The 17,655-nt window shown below is 38.1% G+C and overlaps 1 protein-coding gene across 1 annotated transcript in view; it reads right to left on the reverse strand.

Annotated features, from left to right (window-relative positions):
- Positions 1-17,655, reverse strand: part of TNNI3K (TNNI3 interacting kinase) — a 220,431-nt gene that overhangs the window by 123,857 nt on the left and 78,919 nt on the right. The window contains exons 10-17 of the mRNA XM_067467820.1: positions 13,717-13,811; positions 12,635-12,784; positions 9,801-9,887; positions 7,371-7,427; positions 3,589-3,681; positions 3,445-3,502; positions 2,869-3,063; positions 1,115-1,219 (exon numbers count right to left, since the gene is read on the reverse strand). Coding sequence (XP_067323921.1) covers positions 1,115-1,219; positions 2,869-3,063; positions 3,445-3,502; positions 3,589-3,681; positions 7,371-7,427; positions 9,801-9,887; positions 12,635-12,784; positions 13,717-13,811 — 840 coding nt within the window. The remainder of the gene's footprint in view (positions 1-1,114; positions 1,220-2,868; positions 3,064-3,444; positions 3,503-3,588; positions 3,682-7,370; positions 7,428-9,800; positions 9,888-12,634; positions 12,785-13,716; positions 13,812-17,655) is intronic.

Below are 17,655 nucleotides of genomic sequence, written 5' to 3' on the forward strand. Positions count from 1 at the left end.
GACCATCACAAGGTGCTGTAAAGCTCCATAACATGGGATGAAGGTACACATACTCCCTCAACTTCAACATGTAAACTTTCAGTAGCAATGTGCACTCCCAAAAAGGCTACTGCCTCCGTAAAGTATGGGAAAGAGATGTGCATCTGTCAAAAAGAACAGAGTTGGGTATTCTTTTACTGCCTCCCCCAGATCTTAACTTTACATGCAGTAGGATGTAAAGAGATAGCTGAAAGTTCACCTTTGGAAGCTGAGGGAGCATGAGTACCTTTCCCCCTCTTGATTGAGCTTTATGATGCCTCAATATCCTACATGATCTATCAAGGATTACAGATAAAAGAGCTCTGGCCCTTATCCAAATTGGCAGTACCATAATTGATAATGAATGGTTGCAATAACTCCTACCCCAGCATTTTTGATGTCTTCTCTCATGCCTTGGGACTTTCATGTGGCTTTTTTTAAAAAGTTTTGATTGAGTAGCAATGGAAGTGCTTAGCATTCAAAATACTTGGCAGTCCAGTCCTTCATCGGAACCTTCCAGGTGCACTTCAAGCAGGATACCTTAGAAATTATCATTATTCCTCATTTCAAAAAGCTGCAACCAGAACTGGCAATATAACACTTCACTAAGTTTCTTTTCAGAAGAAACAACAAATAATTTCAGTAATATTCTTCCTACATTTGAATTCTGTGCAGAATAACAATCCAGGATTCTTTCCATCATAATTTTTCAACACTTGAAAAACAATGTTTTAACTATTTTTGAGTATGTTAAAATATTTTTCCACCGCTAGTCAAAAATTTGTAGTTTCTATGTTCTTATAGAGAACCTTTGGATTATGTAGACATGTTCTGAATTTATTTTTTTCTAGACAGTTCCAGTATGAGCAATTCTATTTGAGACACACTGGTTAATTCACTTTTAATCTACTCTTTTGCCTGAGAATAGGAAAGACAGCTCCAGACAGATGATTTGAAAAAGCAATGTGGGTTCAATTATGAAAGAGCTCAGTATTCAGTTGACTCTTGGCATTTCTGCAGTCTACTACTACAGGCTTGGTGACACTGTGCATTTCTTTCAGAAGACAGGACTTGTGACATAAAAAGAAAAATGTACCTGTTTAAGTCACGATGTATAATTGGCTGGGTAAGATTGTGAAGATACTCCATACCTTTTGCAACATCTACAGCAATGATTAATTTTGACTGCAAGTCAAGATTCCTGAAAGAGAAAGAAAACATGATATTAGTCAAATTAGAGGGGCGTAAGATGAATTTGTCAGATTTTCTAATTATTAACAAGTTAGCAGTTGTGTCATCTACAAATCAAATGAGGTTAAAATAAGAAATGATCTCAACATGCAATCACTTAACTTATGGACAGTTTTGTTCTTAATTATGGCTTCAATAATTACATAGGCCTTTGGTATTTGTTGGGGGTGGTTCGAGGACCCCTATCCTCCATGGACACCAAAATCAGTCAATGCTCAAATCCCATTATGATAATGACTCTTACATAAAATGGCAAAATCCTTTCTGGATTTTAAATATAGTTGTGTGTGGTAGAATTCATTTATACAGAATCCATAGATATGGATGGTCTGCTTGATGGTCCAGGTGTTTTGCAGGTTCTACAGATCTCCTTGTTCCTATATGAACTTTTGCTATCAAGGAAGAGGTACTGTACACTTAAGGGTACTGGTAATTGTGGCTGTCTCTTAAAGGATGAAAAACTATACCTCAGGATGGGGTCACAACCAGTAATGGTCCACAGCCTAAAACACTTGCCTATCAGTAGGACTTATTTGCTTTCCTAGAAAATTTCAGGGGGAGGGGGAGCTTTTCTGTTCTGTCAGGCTTGCACCTATGTGCTACAGTTTTGTACCTAATCTTTCCATCCTTTTCTCCTGTTGCCAATGTTGCCTCCCCTTTTTCTTTTCTCTAAAAAAACTTTGTAACCACTTTCTGTCCTCTGCTGCTTTATCCACTTCAAATTCTTTTCAACTTTCATTTTTTCACTGGGCCATTTATATAGTCCAGTCTCCTTTTCTGGCCTGCCCCTCTTCCATAACACCTTTTATTTCTGAAGTCTCCAAATGAACATGAAGCAGCATTCATTTGCATGGGCATGTGCGACTGTTGCATCCCACTAGCAACCCAATAACAACATACACACAGTGTTGGGATAACAAAAAGGCCACAACTTGTTTATTGCTTACAGAAGAGAATCATTGTTGGCCACCATGCATGGGTCCTGGATCATGGATCGGACAGCCTACTGTTGATCAATACCGCTTAACCACACCAGCAGGTGCTGCTGTTTCCAACTGACCCAATACCGGGACACTGTTACCAAATGCACCCGTGATAAACCAACAGACATTCCCCCTCAAATGGGGGGGGGGGGAATAAGCAAGCCAGATCCACGTTCCATGCCGTACGCCTGCAAGTTGTGACAAAGGAAAAAGGACAATGAAAACCCTCAATCCAGTGAACATAAAGGGTGGGTGAGATGGGCTATGGAAAGGCATGCTGCCCAGTGAATGGCCTTGCACATCCTTAAGAAGGCTGCCTGTGGCTCAGGTGGTGGCTGGCCCCAGCCAATCGGGGGTGAAAGGGGCCTTTGCTGATTGGCTGGCTGGCTGCCTGGCCAGCAGGAAAACTTCCTGCTGCTCAGGGGGCTTCTGGGAAGAACCCCCCCCCATTGGTGTAAAGGTGGGTGGGAGGATGCCCTCCTCTGCAACATCTCCACCCAACAGGTCAGGCAGAGCCTATATGATGTCACCAGCCATCATGAACAATTCTGATTTTCACTTTGATTATCAGGCGAGCCATTGGGAATGCACAGAGTAACAAATAAAGTGAGATTACCTTTTCTGCTCATGCAATAGGGAAAAGAGGGATCCGCCGGATATGTATTGTGTCACAATAGCAAATTGACTTGGGTCATCCAGGCAAGCTCCAACAAACTGGATGACACAGGGGTGATTGAGTCGGCACAAGATAGAAACTTCTCGGCAAAACATGTCAACATCTGACTTGGAACAGTAGGTGTTGGCTCGGTAACTGGTAGATAATAGTGTAAGAAAAAATTACATCAGTAGTAACTTAAGGAACATTGCTGTGGCTGTTAATTTATATTCTATCTTTTCTTAAAACCAGTACTAAATGTGGCTTATTGAATAAAAACACACACACAACACAGTATTGTTAAAATAGACACAAGATTAATTCTTAAACATTAATATCCAGTTAGTAATATTGAAAACAATTTAAAACAACAAAAGCAGTTTAAAAACAGGTAGACCATAAGCATTCTACTAAAAGCCTTTTCTTTAAAAACATTCCGTTCTCAAAAACACGTAAAAATGTAACAATTCAACATGCTAAAAGTTAAATATATTTAACTGGTAAAGTTACTTAATAGAAAATACCCTAAACGCTTACCGTTTAATAGCCACTATTTTATTTCTGCATCTTCCTTTGTAGACTTTCCCAAATGATCCTACAATGAATTAGATGAAATAAGAACACAATAACACATAAACATTTATTTTTCTAATAGGGTCATGCTTTCCTGTTTCCTTCTACCTGAGCCAATAATTTCATGGAACTCAATTTCTGAGAGCTGGAGGTGAAAATGGGATGGCAGACCAGCACGGAGGAGGAGAACATCAGCTTTTTCTGAAAAAGAAAATGGTTTGTTTGTAAAATGAAATAAAATCTTAAAAGCACTGAACCTGATAAAATAAAGAAACAGCAAGAAACCATTTGATTTTTCCCCCCAGTGTAAACATTGGTTGACTGGTAACTTCTGTCTTTTTGTGTGTGTCAGTACCCTACAATAAACCCCAATAATAAACAGATTTGTAATATTCTGACTGCCTTGGAGCTTTTTGGCTTTAGAGGCTTATCACTAAAGAACACGGTTCCATATGCATATTCTATCTGGATCATGTAATGGTCGTAGAATATCCTCCATACAAGGAATTAGTTACCTCTAATGTTTCTAACAGTGGCTAGCAAGTCTGTTTTTATTTTCCTTCTTATTCCCATCTACCATTCAATGAGTTTTGGAATTGGATTTGACACACAATTGAATTTGCAGACAAACTTGTTGGTCCATGAGCTGTGCTATAAGAGGTTTATCATACCATTTGTTAATGGAATATTTCAATATCCTTTCTAATTACATGGGTAAGATATAAACTTTTGATGCCACACCTGGAACTAATATTTGAGGAAAAGATACTTAACCAAACTGTATTGAAAGAACTAGCTGGAGACAACCAATTAACCTTTGCAAATGAGTCTTTGGTAAAGGTGGTTTAAATCTGATGATATTTACATTATATTCCTCTTTTGAAACTTTTAATTCTTAATTATTTTATTTAAAAATAATTGTTATTTAACTAAGAGTAACTTGTAGAATATCTCAATTCAGTTTGGATCACCTTGAAAATCTACAGAATGTATGATTTACAGCTGTGATGATACATAGTTTTCTCCTTGGTATAAAAAGAGCCTGCTTCACAGTTAACAGTTCTCAATTGAAGTCTGAATGCTATTACTTTGAAGCAAGACTGGTGGAACACTGAGAGGTCAGTAACGGTAGATATCCATACATTTAATATGCAAAGCTATGCAAAGCAGCTACCCCAAGGAAAAATGCTCAACTCCTAAATCTGAAACCCTAGACTGAAGATCCTAATCACACACATGTTTAGTCTACATTATCTTTAGAATGATAAATGCGAAGCAAGATCTTAAAGCATATTATCCTGTATTGTGCATTTTTCCTATCAAATTTTTTCTAGGGCCCTTCCAGATATGACCCACATCCTGGACCATGTCAGACATTTATCTGAGGTTTCCAATGATGCCTCAGGTAAAAGAGGATTAATTTGTGACAAAGCACAAAAACCCTGCTTTCTCAGGAATTATTTAGATACCCCATTAGACTCGAACTTAAAGCTCGGTTCTAATGGGGCATGGGCCCTGTGGGGACAGACTGCTGGGACTGCTTCTACAGTTCCAGGAGTCTGTCTCCACAGCCAAATTTACTCCTTCAGGCTCAATGAGCAAGAAGAAGCAAAGAAGGTAGACAACCCCTCCCCAAATTGAAAACAAAGCCTTGAAAACAACAGAAAACTACTGGTCTGTCATTAGGACTCTCTGCAGGCCTCCTGGAATGTACCAATGATGCACCAGGAGACAGGGGGGATAAATCGCTCTTGCCCCCCTCCTCCTGGCGTGTCATTGGTATGTTCCAGGAGACCTGCAGAAAGGCATCATGGCAGCCCGGTAAGTTTTTTGAAGTTTTTAGGGCTTTGGGAGTGTGTGTTTCTTTGGTGTACCCCATGCCCTCTCAGCAGTTACTAGGTGGGTATGTGAATACCCAACGGGTAAAGTCTGCTTATTTCCCTGGGGTGTGGGGACTTAAGCCTTCTTCAGAGAAGTTTTCTTTAATCCACTCTTAAGTGGGTTTAAGTGTTGCCTGGAAGTGTCCCTAGTTCTTTCTTCCTTTTTTGAACCCTCTTCTATGGTCATATGAGGAACAGAATTATAGTTCAGTATCAATTGTACATGACAAGAATACAGCACCCAAGTACAGTGTTCTTGAAGTAGGTACATTATTGGATATTGGCAGATTACTCAATGTTGAAAAGGAACCATTTTCCTTTACTTAAAAATTGTGTGCAGATAGCTAATATTGGCAACAAAAAACTATTCATCAAGATACATTCCTGCTGGGTTGCATTGGACTTCCATTAGAAATGAAGATTTTTTTCTGAATTTCTGTCATTACTTGTGTTCTTCAGCTTGCAATGAAGTTGATCAATTTTACTCTTCTGCAGAGAGGCCACTTTCAGTGAAGGAAAGGACATTTTCCCACCAGCATTATAGAAAGAAGGCTATTTATTTGATCTGCTCCTACAAAATTCTGGAAAATAGTTTAGGGGAGCCAAGGACCTCTCTAGCTGAGAATTCCAAAGGCTGGGCCCTGAACTACATTTCCCAGAATTCTGCTGGAGCAACTTAGATGATTGGCAGATTTATTTATTTATTTAGTCATCCGCAACCAGAACATTGTATTACATTTCTAACAGAACAAAACAAACAAACAGATAAAAAAACCAAAAAACAAAAAAACCCACAAATTTTGCAAAGTTGGTAGCTGATTAAATGTCCTTTGACTAGTAATTGGCAGATGATAGCCTCCATTTTATAACGCTGGTAGGAAAACATCCAAATACATGGGGCAGATAATGTTACAGCCAGAAAATGTTGCATTATATTGTAGTCATACTTGCCATTAGCCCTTGTTATTGACTTTCTTCATTGCTTTCATCATTAGTTCATCCTCCTCTAATGATATATATATATGATGGAGTGTTTTCTATTGCATTTTATGATGTAATATATATTGTTATATTATTTGGCGGAAGCTACAATGAAGCCATTTGTGGAGTTTGTTTCCAAAAGGTACCAAATCAATCTGAACAAATTTTACAAGAATTGAAAAAGCATGCTGAGGATATGCATTTTGCTGTAAAATGCAACCCCCAAGCCCTGTTTATTATATATATATATATATATTCTATTTCTAGCCATTTGTCAGGGGGCGTGGCACAATAGATGCAATACATTCTGTCCAGTTACTCATGGAAAAACATCAGGAAAAGAACAAACCCCTTCACTTTGCATTCCTTGATCTAATAAAAGCATTTGATCAGGTCGCCCATGACCTGAGCACTACAAGCACATGGAATACCAGAAGACTATGTAACATGGATAAAGCTACTATACAATAATACAACAAGTATGGTCCGCTGACCTTCAGAGATTTGACCACTCTTCAACATCATTGCTGGCATGCATCAGGGATCAGTGCTCTCTCCATTATAATTCATATTCTGCATGGACACTGCTACAGCAGATTTGCAAACTATGTATTCCTGGACACTCCTATATTCAGATAACATAGTACTTTCTCACCAAAAACGTGCAGTCCTCCAACAACAGCTGCAGACATTGAGTGATAGACTCAGTGAAAATGGGTTTCAGCTGAGCATACACAAAACAGAGTGTCTGGAATGTGGTCTTCAAACCAGCAAAACAATTCAAATTAATGGAGAAACAATGATATCCCTAGATCACTGTGTCAAGACAATTCAGTCTGCAAAACCCCTCATATATTCTATGTGTTCAGTAGACGCCATCATCAGTAGATGCCTTTAACAGTATGCCTCACATTTTCATTAAAAATGGGATTGGGAAAAGGTAAATGATTTCATACAACTTTGGCTCATCTCTATTAATTGCATTCTGCAATGAAATATAAAAACATCATATTTTTAGTTATAAAATACCTTTAGTCATGCTTTTAATTTTCCCCAAAGGAGATGGAACTGATACATAAGATCCATCTGGAATTAAAGACAGAGAGAGTAAAAGTTATAAATGCTCTGAACAAACAGTATTTTTAAAAGAAGCTAACTAATTAAGTAAGTTCTAAATGGTTATAATTTCTGTCCTAAAAACACCCCAGTATTGATGTTATCTGTGGAAAACATTTGATCAAGCTTCATTAACATTAATGTGAAAATTTCATGTAGTTTCATTAAAGCTCAAGTAACTGCATATATTTATACAGTAATAGCTAGGGCTTTAGCTCTCATGGCTTTATATAATTTTACAGGCTGGTCTTTTTATTGGAAATGCAAAATACGGATTAACTAAATGTTCCTAAAACAAAGCTGCCTGTATATGTGGTGCCAAACCTGAAAATTGATATCTTTTTTTTACTCAGATGTGCAAGAATTCCAAGAACTAGATGAAATATTGGAAAGGAAATTGTAAAGTGCAATTTCCAAGGAAGAACTGGGAAGCGGTATATTTAAAGACATTTGGGAAATGTGAGGGACCAGGATTCAAAGGCCTGATTTATATATATAAAACATCAAAATGGAAAAGTCAAGGCATTTAGAGAATATTTACTGAGGTCATTTTTATTAATAATAACCAGAAATAAAAATTATCTGAAGGAATAATCATGTGTAATCTGAAGCACAGCAGAAAGATCATCTACCCATCTTTCCCAAACAGCTCTGCTTTTTAGAAATCAGAAAAAATGACCCAACCCTGTCCAATAATTTCCATGGGACAATATTGTTACTGCACTGAACATTAATATAACAAAATCAGTCTTGTGTCTTTGGTAAATCAGGTCATCTGCTTTATGCAGCAATATTGGACAATATTTTGTGTGCAATTTTTGGTAAGCTTTCCATATAACGAATACTGAGTTCTTCACCAGTTACTATTTACCGGTTGGACAGTTTGATAGAGAAGAATAATTAATGTCCAAAATTAGAAAGCCAAAGACATTTGAAACATAAAAAAGAAATCTTGAATGAATACATTTACACCAGAATTGCAATTAGTTCTATTTATGTTTAATATTTTCTGGATTTCAATAAAACTATTATTCAATAACAGTTTGGGGCATAAGCTGAAATCATGCTGGGTACTTCCAACTAGTCCTGTTTAATCAATTGTTAAATAGTGGGTAATTGTGCAGGTAAATTCTATTTACATAGTAGTCAGCTCTGGCCAAGACTAATTTTGGATTTATTTGCAGTTGGTCTAAAGCAGTGGTTCTCAATCTGTGGGTCTCCAGGTGTTTTGGCCTTCAACTCTCAGAAATCCTAACAGCTGATAAATTGGCTGGGATTTCTGAGAATTGTAGGCCAAAGCACCTGGGGACCCACAGGTTGAGAACCACTGCTTAGACCAACCCCCAGGAAATGGGGGGTTTGCTAGATCTCATATAAGAGAAACTAAGTCTAAATAACTACTTGTTGAACTGCATGTCAAGAAGTACACAAAGAAAGCATGGAAACATTACTTTAAAAAACAGCACAATATTTGTTAGTTGTATTTTTTTCAGATTAATCATGACTTGGGTGTTTTCTCAATGCAGAAGAGAATTGCTGTTGCACTAACTTTTAAAACATAAATCCTCATTAAAATGGTAAAAAATGGACCTACACCCAGTAACATTTTTGAAATAAGTCAATATTACTTACTGTGTTAAAAAACCCATTGTTGTCATTAACTGGTTAAAAATAACAAATTAGAGGTGCTGCCTCTCATTACCCAAAAAAGTAATGGGTGTATAAGTAATATTGTCACTTTTAATATCTTACTTCACATTTCTATGAGCAAGGAGCAAAGACCCTATTCATTGCATGCTCTTCCTCTTAGATCATCTTCCTCTGCTTTCGTAAATTGAAGGGTAGAGGCAACACTTTTCCAGCTTTTGTTTTCTTAGCAAGACAATAAACTCTTCTTTCCTGAGCTTTGCTGGTTGAACACTCTCCCAGGTACTCTCAAGTTCCATATTATAATCATTTGAGAAGCCTGCATCCTTCCATGTCTCTTTTTCTTTGTTCAGTATGTTTTTAATTAACATAGCTTCTTCTTCTTCATGCTGGTTATGCTTCCTCAATAGCCACTCCATAAGAATAGCTTTCAACATCCTCCTCTAACGTCCTGCCTCATCTAATTCTCATCTGGTTCTTTGATCAAGTTATTTATCTGAGCAGATGCCCCTACAGTCCCTGTCGAGGTTCTATACCATTATATGCTGCGTTTTCTGGGTTGTTCCTATGTGTTTGTCATACACCTTTTATGCTGGTTTCACAATGTACGTTTTTTGACATAGGTGGGAGTGGTTAGTGGTTTCTAGTAGATTGCATACATTACAATACAAAGTGAATAACTTGACCATACTGTACCTCCTCCAGGTTGAGAGTATTCATTACAAGGAGATTCATCCTGTGGTCTTTTGTAATGTTTCAGAAGTGTGACAATGGCATCATGTCCTGAAAGACAGCAATTATAATAAACTAACAACAGCAATAAAAACTTGGCAAAATATCTCATAGCTAAATTCTTTCTTATGGTTTGAAAATAAAAAAAATCCAATTTGTCCACAAAATGAGTATATGTATTGTAGTAGAGCCTGTGAGTACCGATGCTAACAGTAGTTTGGGCACTAGAAGGGGAAAATTGGTTACTCGGGAGCAGGAGCAACAAAGAAAGAGGATCCGGGATATACGCTCCCACAGATGAGAAATAATTATTGGGTTTCTCTGGGGATGATGGGTCAACAAGTGAGGAGGAAGAAAACATCATGGATTGGTCTAAGGGAAGGAAAAGGGCTACTCAGGAACAAGAGTCTGACAAGGAGCAACAGAGGAAAAGGGTTTGTGATATACTTAATGCACCCACAGATGAGGAATCATTCTTGGGATTTTCTGGAAGTGATGGGTTAGAGAGTGGTGAAGACAGAGATGATATACTGGACTGGACTAAGGTAAAAGAGGTACAAGCTGTATGTGCGGAGCTGACGTCCAGTGATACATTTGTGGGGTTCTTTGGTAATGAGGACTGGCAATCGGGGATTACGGCTGAGTCGTGGGGAGATCTAAGTCTTGATAGAAGATGGAGAAGTTGGAGGGATGGAAGTAGGAGTTCACGTGTGGGATCAAGAATAGCTGTAAAGGATAACAACGGGGCGGAGGTCAGTTCATCTTCTGATGATGGTGTGTAAGATAAAAGTAGGCTCTGAAACAGGGACTCTTCGCAGAAGGCAAGGTGTTGGTTTATGTTCGTGCATTGGGCTCTTGTCGCTGGCCATTTCGTGTTGGCATTGAGTCCTGGATCTGCAGGTTGCTGCTTCCGTTCATGTGTGCTCTTTCCTTGACTTCAGACTGGTTTGACTACGATGCTGCCTATGTGGACTTTGGAACTTCGCTGCTTTGAATTCGGCTTGCTACGACCTTGGACTTTGTTTGACTATGCTTCCTTCCCTGCGGCTCTTTTGTTTGTTAACTGTTGAATTGCTGTGCTATTTTGTGTGACTCTCGGAGCGCTTTGTTATAATCTGGTTCTTTTCTCCGGATAATCCGGATTATTGCTTCAGTTACTGTTTTTGAACCAGGACTGGTTTTTGCCTTTGTGTTTTGACCAGAGACACTGAGTTAAGTGTCTCTGAATCCCTTTTCTTTGTTTAATAAACTCTATTTTGGAACTAATTCTGTGTCTGGCCCTTTAAGGCGCCATAAAATGGCATTGCTATGAAAAGAAAGCTGGGTTACAGTAGGCCTTAGATGGCTGCTCAATAATACTCTATTTTTCAGTTCTTTCTGACCTGACTGACCATGGTACCCCACCCTCTTGTGTGTAAATACCTGCCAACTGTGAAAACACACCATGCATCTAATGACATTGGCTACAGCCCATGAAAGGTTATTTCAGGTAAGCTTAGGGAGCAACAAAACTCTTTTTTGCTTAATACAACTACCCTTTGAAACAATTACAATACTGGAATTTCATACTGTCAAATCGTTCCTCTTGAATCAATTCTAAAATGTTCCTTTGATTCCTGGGTTTCAAATATTATTCTAATCTGGTTGGTTACTTGTAGTATGTTGCCTTTTGCAATTAAAAAAAAGAAAACACTATATTTTTATGCTTTTGAGTTATAGTATTTAGCCTATTTTAAATATTTCTTTTTTGCTTTGCTCTTCCTAAAGAATAAACTACCAAAAGAATAGTTATTGGGGAGTAGCTATATAAACGTGATAAAGCAAAGAAAATCAATCACTTGATAAAAGCAACTATGCAGGCATGTCTCTTATTAGACATAATAACAAAATGCATGTATTCAGTTAAATTATCTTTGGTCTACATATGCATATTTAAAGATATAATAGATTTTCCTGCAATTTAACATCTGATATGCTCTGCAAACTGTCTTCTCAAGCATGTTCATTTATGATTTTAGAATTAGTAGGGGTTTATGAGAGCACTTTCACATTTTCATGGGAAAAAAATACGCTGAATGGCAAAAGATGAACAAAACAGAAATAGCTTCCAAGTATCACCAATATTCTGGCTGAGTTTGGAGAGCAACAAGAATCAGAACATGAATCTGAGTTGTTGCTTTGGCAGATCTATGAAATGTGTAACAGCACAGTAGAAACCACCAAGATATGCAGTTTCTTTGAAGAATTTCTGCAGGAAATCAAGGATAGCTATCTATCTTTAAAGGGGGTTTATACTGCTGCCCATCACAGTAGAACCAGCATTTCCTTCCACATAAAATCAATAGTAGTCCCTGACTTCTTAATGGACTTCATGGGTAACTGCATTCTAATGCTGTCTGTGATACTCTGTTCAGTGATAACTGGGGGCGGGGGCGGGGGGGGGGGGGGGTAGCCTTAAAGCCTTGCCTATACTTTACAGGAAAAAATGGCCATTTCTGGATAGAAGATAAACAATTATAGATTTTTAAGGATTTTTATTTTACTTTATTGGAAATGAGAAAGGCTGCAGCTGGGTTTGTGTGGAATTAAAGCTTCAGTTACCAAGTTAGCATTTCAGAGAGAATAAATCCCACATTTGGTATTCCTCATTCTCTCAGTGTCAGAAAACTGACACACAATGACAGCTGCTCTCAGCATGCCTGGGTTGAGCTGAATTGTTTTTCCTATGCCGTCCTACCCTTTCCGATCTGTAATGCTACGTTTCTAAGGTAGAAATTGAGAATCCAAAATAGTAATACCTTTCTCATAGGCCCACATCAAACAGGTCTGCTCATCTTTTTCACCACTAGACCTGCTGGGATCACAGGCTACAAGATTCATATCAGCTCCATTGTCCAGTAAAAATTGGACAAGACGGATGTGGCCATGATAGCAAGCAGAATGTAACCCTAAAAAACAGGAAAGGGGTAGACGTAGACAAACATTACAGTAAGGAAGACTTTCATAACAACATAAAATGGTGTGTAGTAGAACAATAAAAATATCAATGGATTTCCTGGCACAAGGGAATTGTTATAAAATCAATTACTATAGTTTTCCCAGGGTGTCCCTCTACCTGTTCAGTGCTATGTTGTGCTCCTTCTTTCAATTCTTAAATGGTACGCCACCTCTCACGCTATCTGCAAACACCCCCTTCCCTTTGCAAACAGGGAACTTTGTACTTTAATGAAGGTAGGATTTTTGCATTGCTGATGAAACATGCTCTTGACATCATATGCCCATAGGCGATGCATACATTGTAGATGTATTACCAGATAATTCATTTACATGTGAAAGAAGCACAAAAATTGACTTGAAACCATGAGTAATGTATTCAGGGAAGGAAACTCTATTTTACTGACAGTGCATGGTAAGATTTTTCCAATAGTTAAAATAATGTGCTCAAGATTTACAAAAAAACTATGCTGATTGTTTTCCCCCCCAAAATAATTCACCAGTGAAAAGCAGTATGCTGGACAAAATGGGGATTTCCTCTGACCAAACTTCATCAAAGTTTAGTCAGAGCAAAAATTTGAGTATTTTTAAAAATAGTTATACTTCTTTTCATACATTCTCTCTCACATAATCATGTATCTGTGAATTGAAGGCAGTTAGTTTCACCTATTGTTGTTTTAAAATTATATTGTTTTGATTTTAACATGTGTTGATGGGGGATTGTTGTTATAATTTTATATGACTTGTTTTATACTTTTGTACTGTTTTTCCAGTTGTATGTTATATGCGTACCCTGGAGTGCTTTGTAAGCAGCCCCAAGTCATTTCCGGGAGATGGTGGTGGGATATAAATAAAGTTTTATATTATTATATATCTTTAGTCTTACCTGTATGCCCATCTCTTCCTTGGTGGTTGAGACTCAACACATTCTGATCAAGGAGAAACTGTACAAGTTCCATGTCCTTGCCATAAGTACATGCACTGTGTAAAGCAGAAAAATAGTTTAAAAGTTAGTGCATAATAATGAACATGGTTGACCAATAGCTTATAAACATTAGCATCATAGAGTTAGCTAGCAATGTAGAAAAATCTCAGTACCTACATGTGTTTATCTTTCTCTATATATGAACACACACAGCATTTGCATTAAGTAAGTAGCGTTCTTTTGCTGTGCAAATAAGAATGTTTGTTGAAAGAAAGACTTTGCTGTGATTGACCCAAGGCTTTGGAATGATCTCTATCATTAACTACATTTCTTCCTTCATCACACATTTTTTCACAATCCGCAGATACTAATATATCAAAAATGTGGGAAATACTTATGCAAGAGCATATATGCATACATAGGATGTCTTAGGGGAAGCAAGACTCTTGTATTGCCAGTCAACAGGATTGCCGAATACCACTTGCCGGATGAGAGTGATACAAGTCCAGCTAGATTTTGTATTGCCAAATGCAGCGGTTCTTAAAGTGTGCTCTGTGGAGCCCTTGGGGATCCATGAAGCATACTGGAGGGGGGGAGGGCTCTGCACATTTCTCCTCCTCTTTTCCCTCTAAACTGCTCCTCCCCCTCCCCGCAGCCCTTACTGTCAAAAGTCTTTTCCCCTCACTTCCATTGCTGTCAAAAGCCTTTTCCACCTACCTCCCTTGCTGCCAAAAACCTTTTCCCATGCCTACCTTGATGCCAAAAGCCTTTTTTCCTCACCTTCTTCAACACCCATATCCTTTCCCTTTCACCTTCCTTGCAAAGCCAGTGTATGTTTATGCTAAAGACCTTTTCTTCTCCAAAGGCTAGGGACCACAAGTTACACTGCTATGTTTGAGATGCCTCCCACTGAGATTTCAATATATTCCACCTGCGTGACAGTTTAGAAGACTAGCTACTTGATAAGTAAACAAATTGGTAGAGTAGAAAGTCAAGAAGAGAGTTGTTGGTTAAATATTTATTCAAGGATCCAGCATTTCTAATATTAAATCTTCAAATAAGCACATGATGCAGATGCCTAAGGATTAGTTGCCCCTGCCATGCCAGTTTACCAAAATCTTTGCCTTGAAACTTGTGGTTTTTGAGACTTGGCCAGGGCCGCTAGGTTGAGAACTCTTTTGCTACTGTTGTTGGTTTTTCTCACTCTACAGCTCTGCTATTTCTGCCTCTTTTAACAACTGTTTATTTTTTTTCTTTAAAACAAAATAAATTTCTCCCCCGAGCTGTCTTGAACATTGGGAATGAAGGAGAAGGGATTATACAACTCTTAATAAATAAATAATGACATCTAATTTAATAAGCTTCATCTTTCACAGTCTGTCATCTTGCTGTGATGTGTGTATAGGACATTTTGTAGACTATTAACTTTAAGCGCCTATATGAGAAACGACTATGATAAATATTTGTATTTTCCCCACCCCTGCCTCCACTGATAGCCTTCTTGTATTATGTGTAACAGATGGAAGTAACAAAGTATTTGCAAACATACAGTGAATTCTCAGAAAGGCTTGGTTGTTATAGAGGATAGCAGGAAATTCAATTGCCGACTTTACCGCTGGCACAATTCAATAGGAAATACTTCCCAGATGTTTGGAAGATCAAAATAAATGTTACTATATTAATTATCATTTTTACAGCACACTTATTGTATAAGATGTTTTTTCAGGTTCTGTCTTTCACATCTTCATGAATTTAAAGCTTTGCCATTTTCATTTTACAGCTGAGGAAATGAGACCTAGATGCAAGCTGCATGTCATGGGGTGGCTGCGATTTCCTCCCTAAGTGGTTTTGTTTCATTTAAAACAGTCTGAACAGGCATGCCAGAAGAATTACTCCCTGCTCAATATCACCCACCCTCTGAGAATGAGACAGGCCAGTTTTGTAGAGAGATGCTCCCTGGGAGGTTACAGCTATTAACATAAAACATCAATAGAAGTCTTCTATAGGATATGGTTGTTTCTAGTTTAATTGCTATCTTGAAGATAGATCGCTATCAGTGACAGAGGAAATGGACCTAAATTCCAGATTTATCTCTGTGTTGAAGAAATGCATGAAATCTATACAACTGAAAGTAGACTATTAACTTTAAGTGCCTATATGGGAAACAATTATGAAAAATAGCTTTCTCCATGCCGACCCCTACTTTCACTGGTAGCCTTCTTGTATTATGTGCAACAGATGGAAGTAAAAAAGTCTTTGCAGAAACACAGTGAATTATCAGAAAAGCAAGCAAAGAACCGGTTACTGGTACAAGTATCCAATTGACAGCCAATATCACTTGCATAGAATGATGTCATTGGAAAGGACCTTGAAGGTCATAACATTTTTCTTTGCTCTTCCTTTACACTTCCCACACTGAGTTTTGTAACCCTGAAACAAAGATTCTGCAGAAGACATTATTAGATATCAGTATTCCCACAAAGTCAGAATGTGCAAAATTGTTAAGGGAAGAAATAATTTTTGAATGTATCACCAGACTTCCTATGGTACTGGTTGGTTCCATAATGCTAATGAAATTGTCACTGCTAATAATTCTGCATTTCAAATCACACTCACCGAACTGTCTACATCCTGCTCGTAAATATATGTAATATGATTACATACACAACAGAGTAGGGCAAAGCACAATGCTTTAGATATTGCTGAATGTATTTCCCAACATTCCAGCTATGCCTGCCAGAGCTGCTTTGTCTCCACTCCTGAATGTATATGAATCTCCAATGCTCATGCTATGATACAGCTATTATTATTATTATTATTATTATTATTATTATTATTATTATTATTATTATATTTATATACCACCCTATCTCCCCAAGAGGACTCAGGGCAGTTTCCAACATAAGGCAAAACATTAAATTGCCAGAAAGGAAAACAGTACAACAAAATTAAACATCATAAAACATAAACATAAAATCCTATTAAAACAATAACAAAAAAATTAAAATCCAGTTTCAATTTTACTCCATCAGACGGATTCAAAATACCAATGGCCAGAATTATAGAAGAGACATAGCCAACTATGAAAGGGTTAGGCAAGGGCTAGTCCAACAGAGTATCATAGGGCCAGGGAAGTGGATATAGTGCAGAGCAGGGTCCTAGCTAATGGCCAAGGGAAGGGCCTTCATTCTCATAAACCTGCTGGAGCATCCAGGTTTTCAGGTCCCTACGGAAGGAGGACAGTGTAGGGGCTTGCCTAATCTCTCTGGAGAGGGTGTTCCAAAGTCGGGGACCACCACCAAGAAGGCCCTCTCCCTTGTCCCTACCAACTGTGCTTGTGATGGTGGTGGGAATGAGAAGAGGGCCTTCCCAGCAGATCTTAGAATCTGTGTCAGTTCATAGGAGGAAATGTGATAGGCAGGGCCCAAACAGTTTAGGGCTTTATAGGTCATAACCTACACCTTGAATTGGGACTGGCAACTTATCGGCAGTAAGTGGAGCTGCTTTAGTAGGGGAATTCTCCGTATAGTTAGTTCCAGTTAAAAGCCTGGCTGCCGACCTTTGTATCATTATTATTATTATTATTATAACTTTATTTGTACCCCGCTAGCATCTCCCAAGGGATTTGATGCGGCTTACAATAGGCCGGAGCCCAACACAATACAACAACACAATACATAGCAAATAAAACAGTTAAAGCAGAAAAACAATAACAATAGCAATACAACAGGACATTATTAAAAGCTGAGCCAGCCGGAGTGGGGTACAAGGTTAAAAGTGCTGAAGTGTCGGAGGGATATGGGATTAAAATATAAGTGCAGTGTGCGGTAAAGGTGATCTTGACTCTACTAAAGTGCTTCTGGGCTTTGGTAGTGGGGTTCCTAATCTGAGAAGGCATGT

Source organism: Anolis sagrei, chromosome 4 (assembly GCF_037176765.1).
Source record: "Anolis sagrei isolate rAnoSag1 chromosome 4, rAnoSag1.mat, whole genome shotgun sequence".
Classification (NCBI taxonomy): Eukaryota; Metazoa; Chordata; class Lepidosauria; order Squamata; family Dactyloidae; genus Anolis; species Anolis sagrei.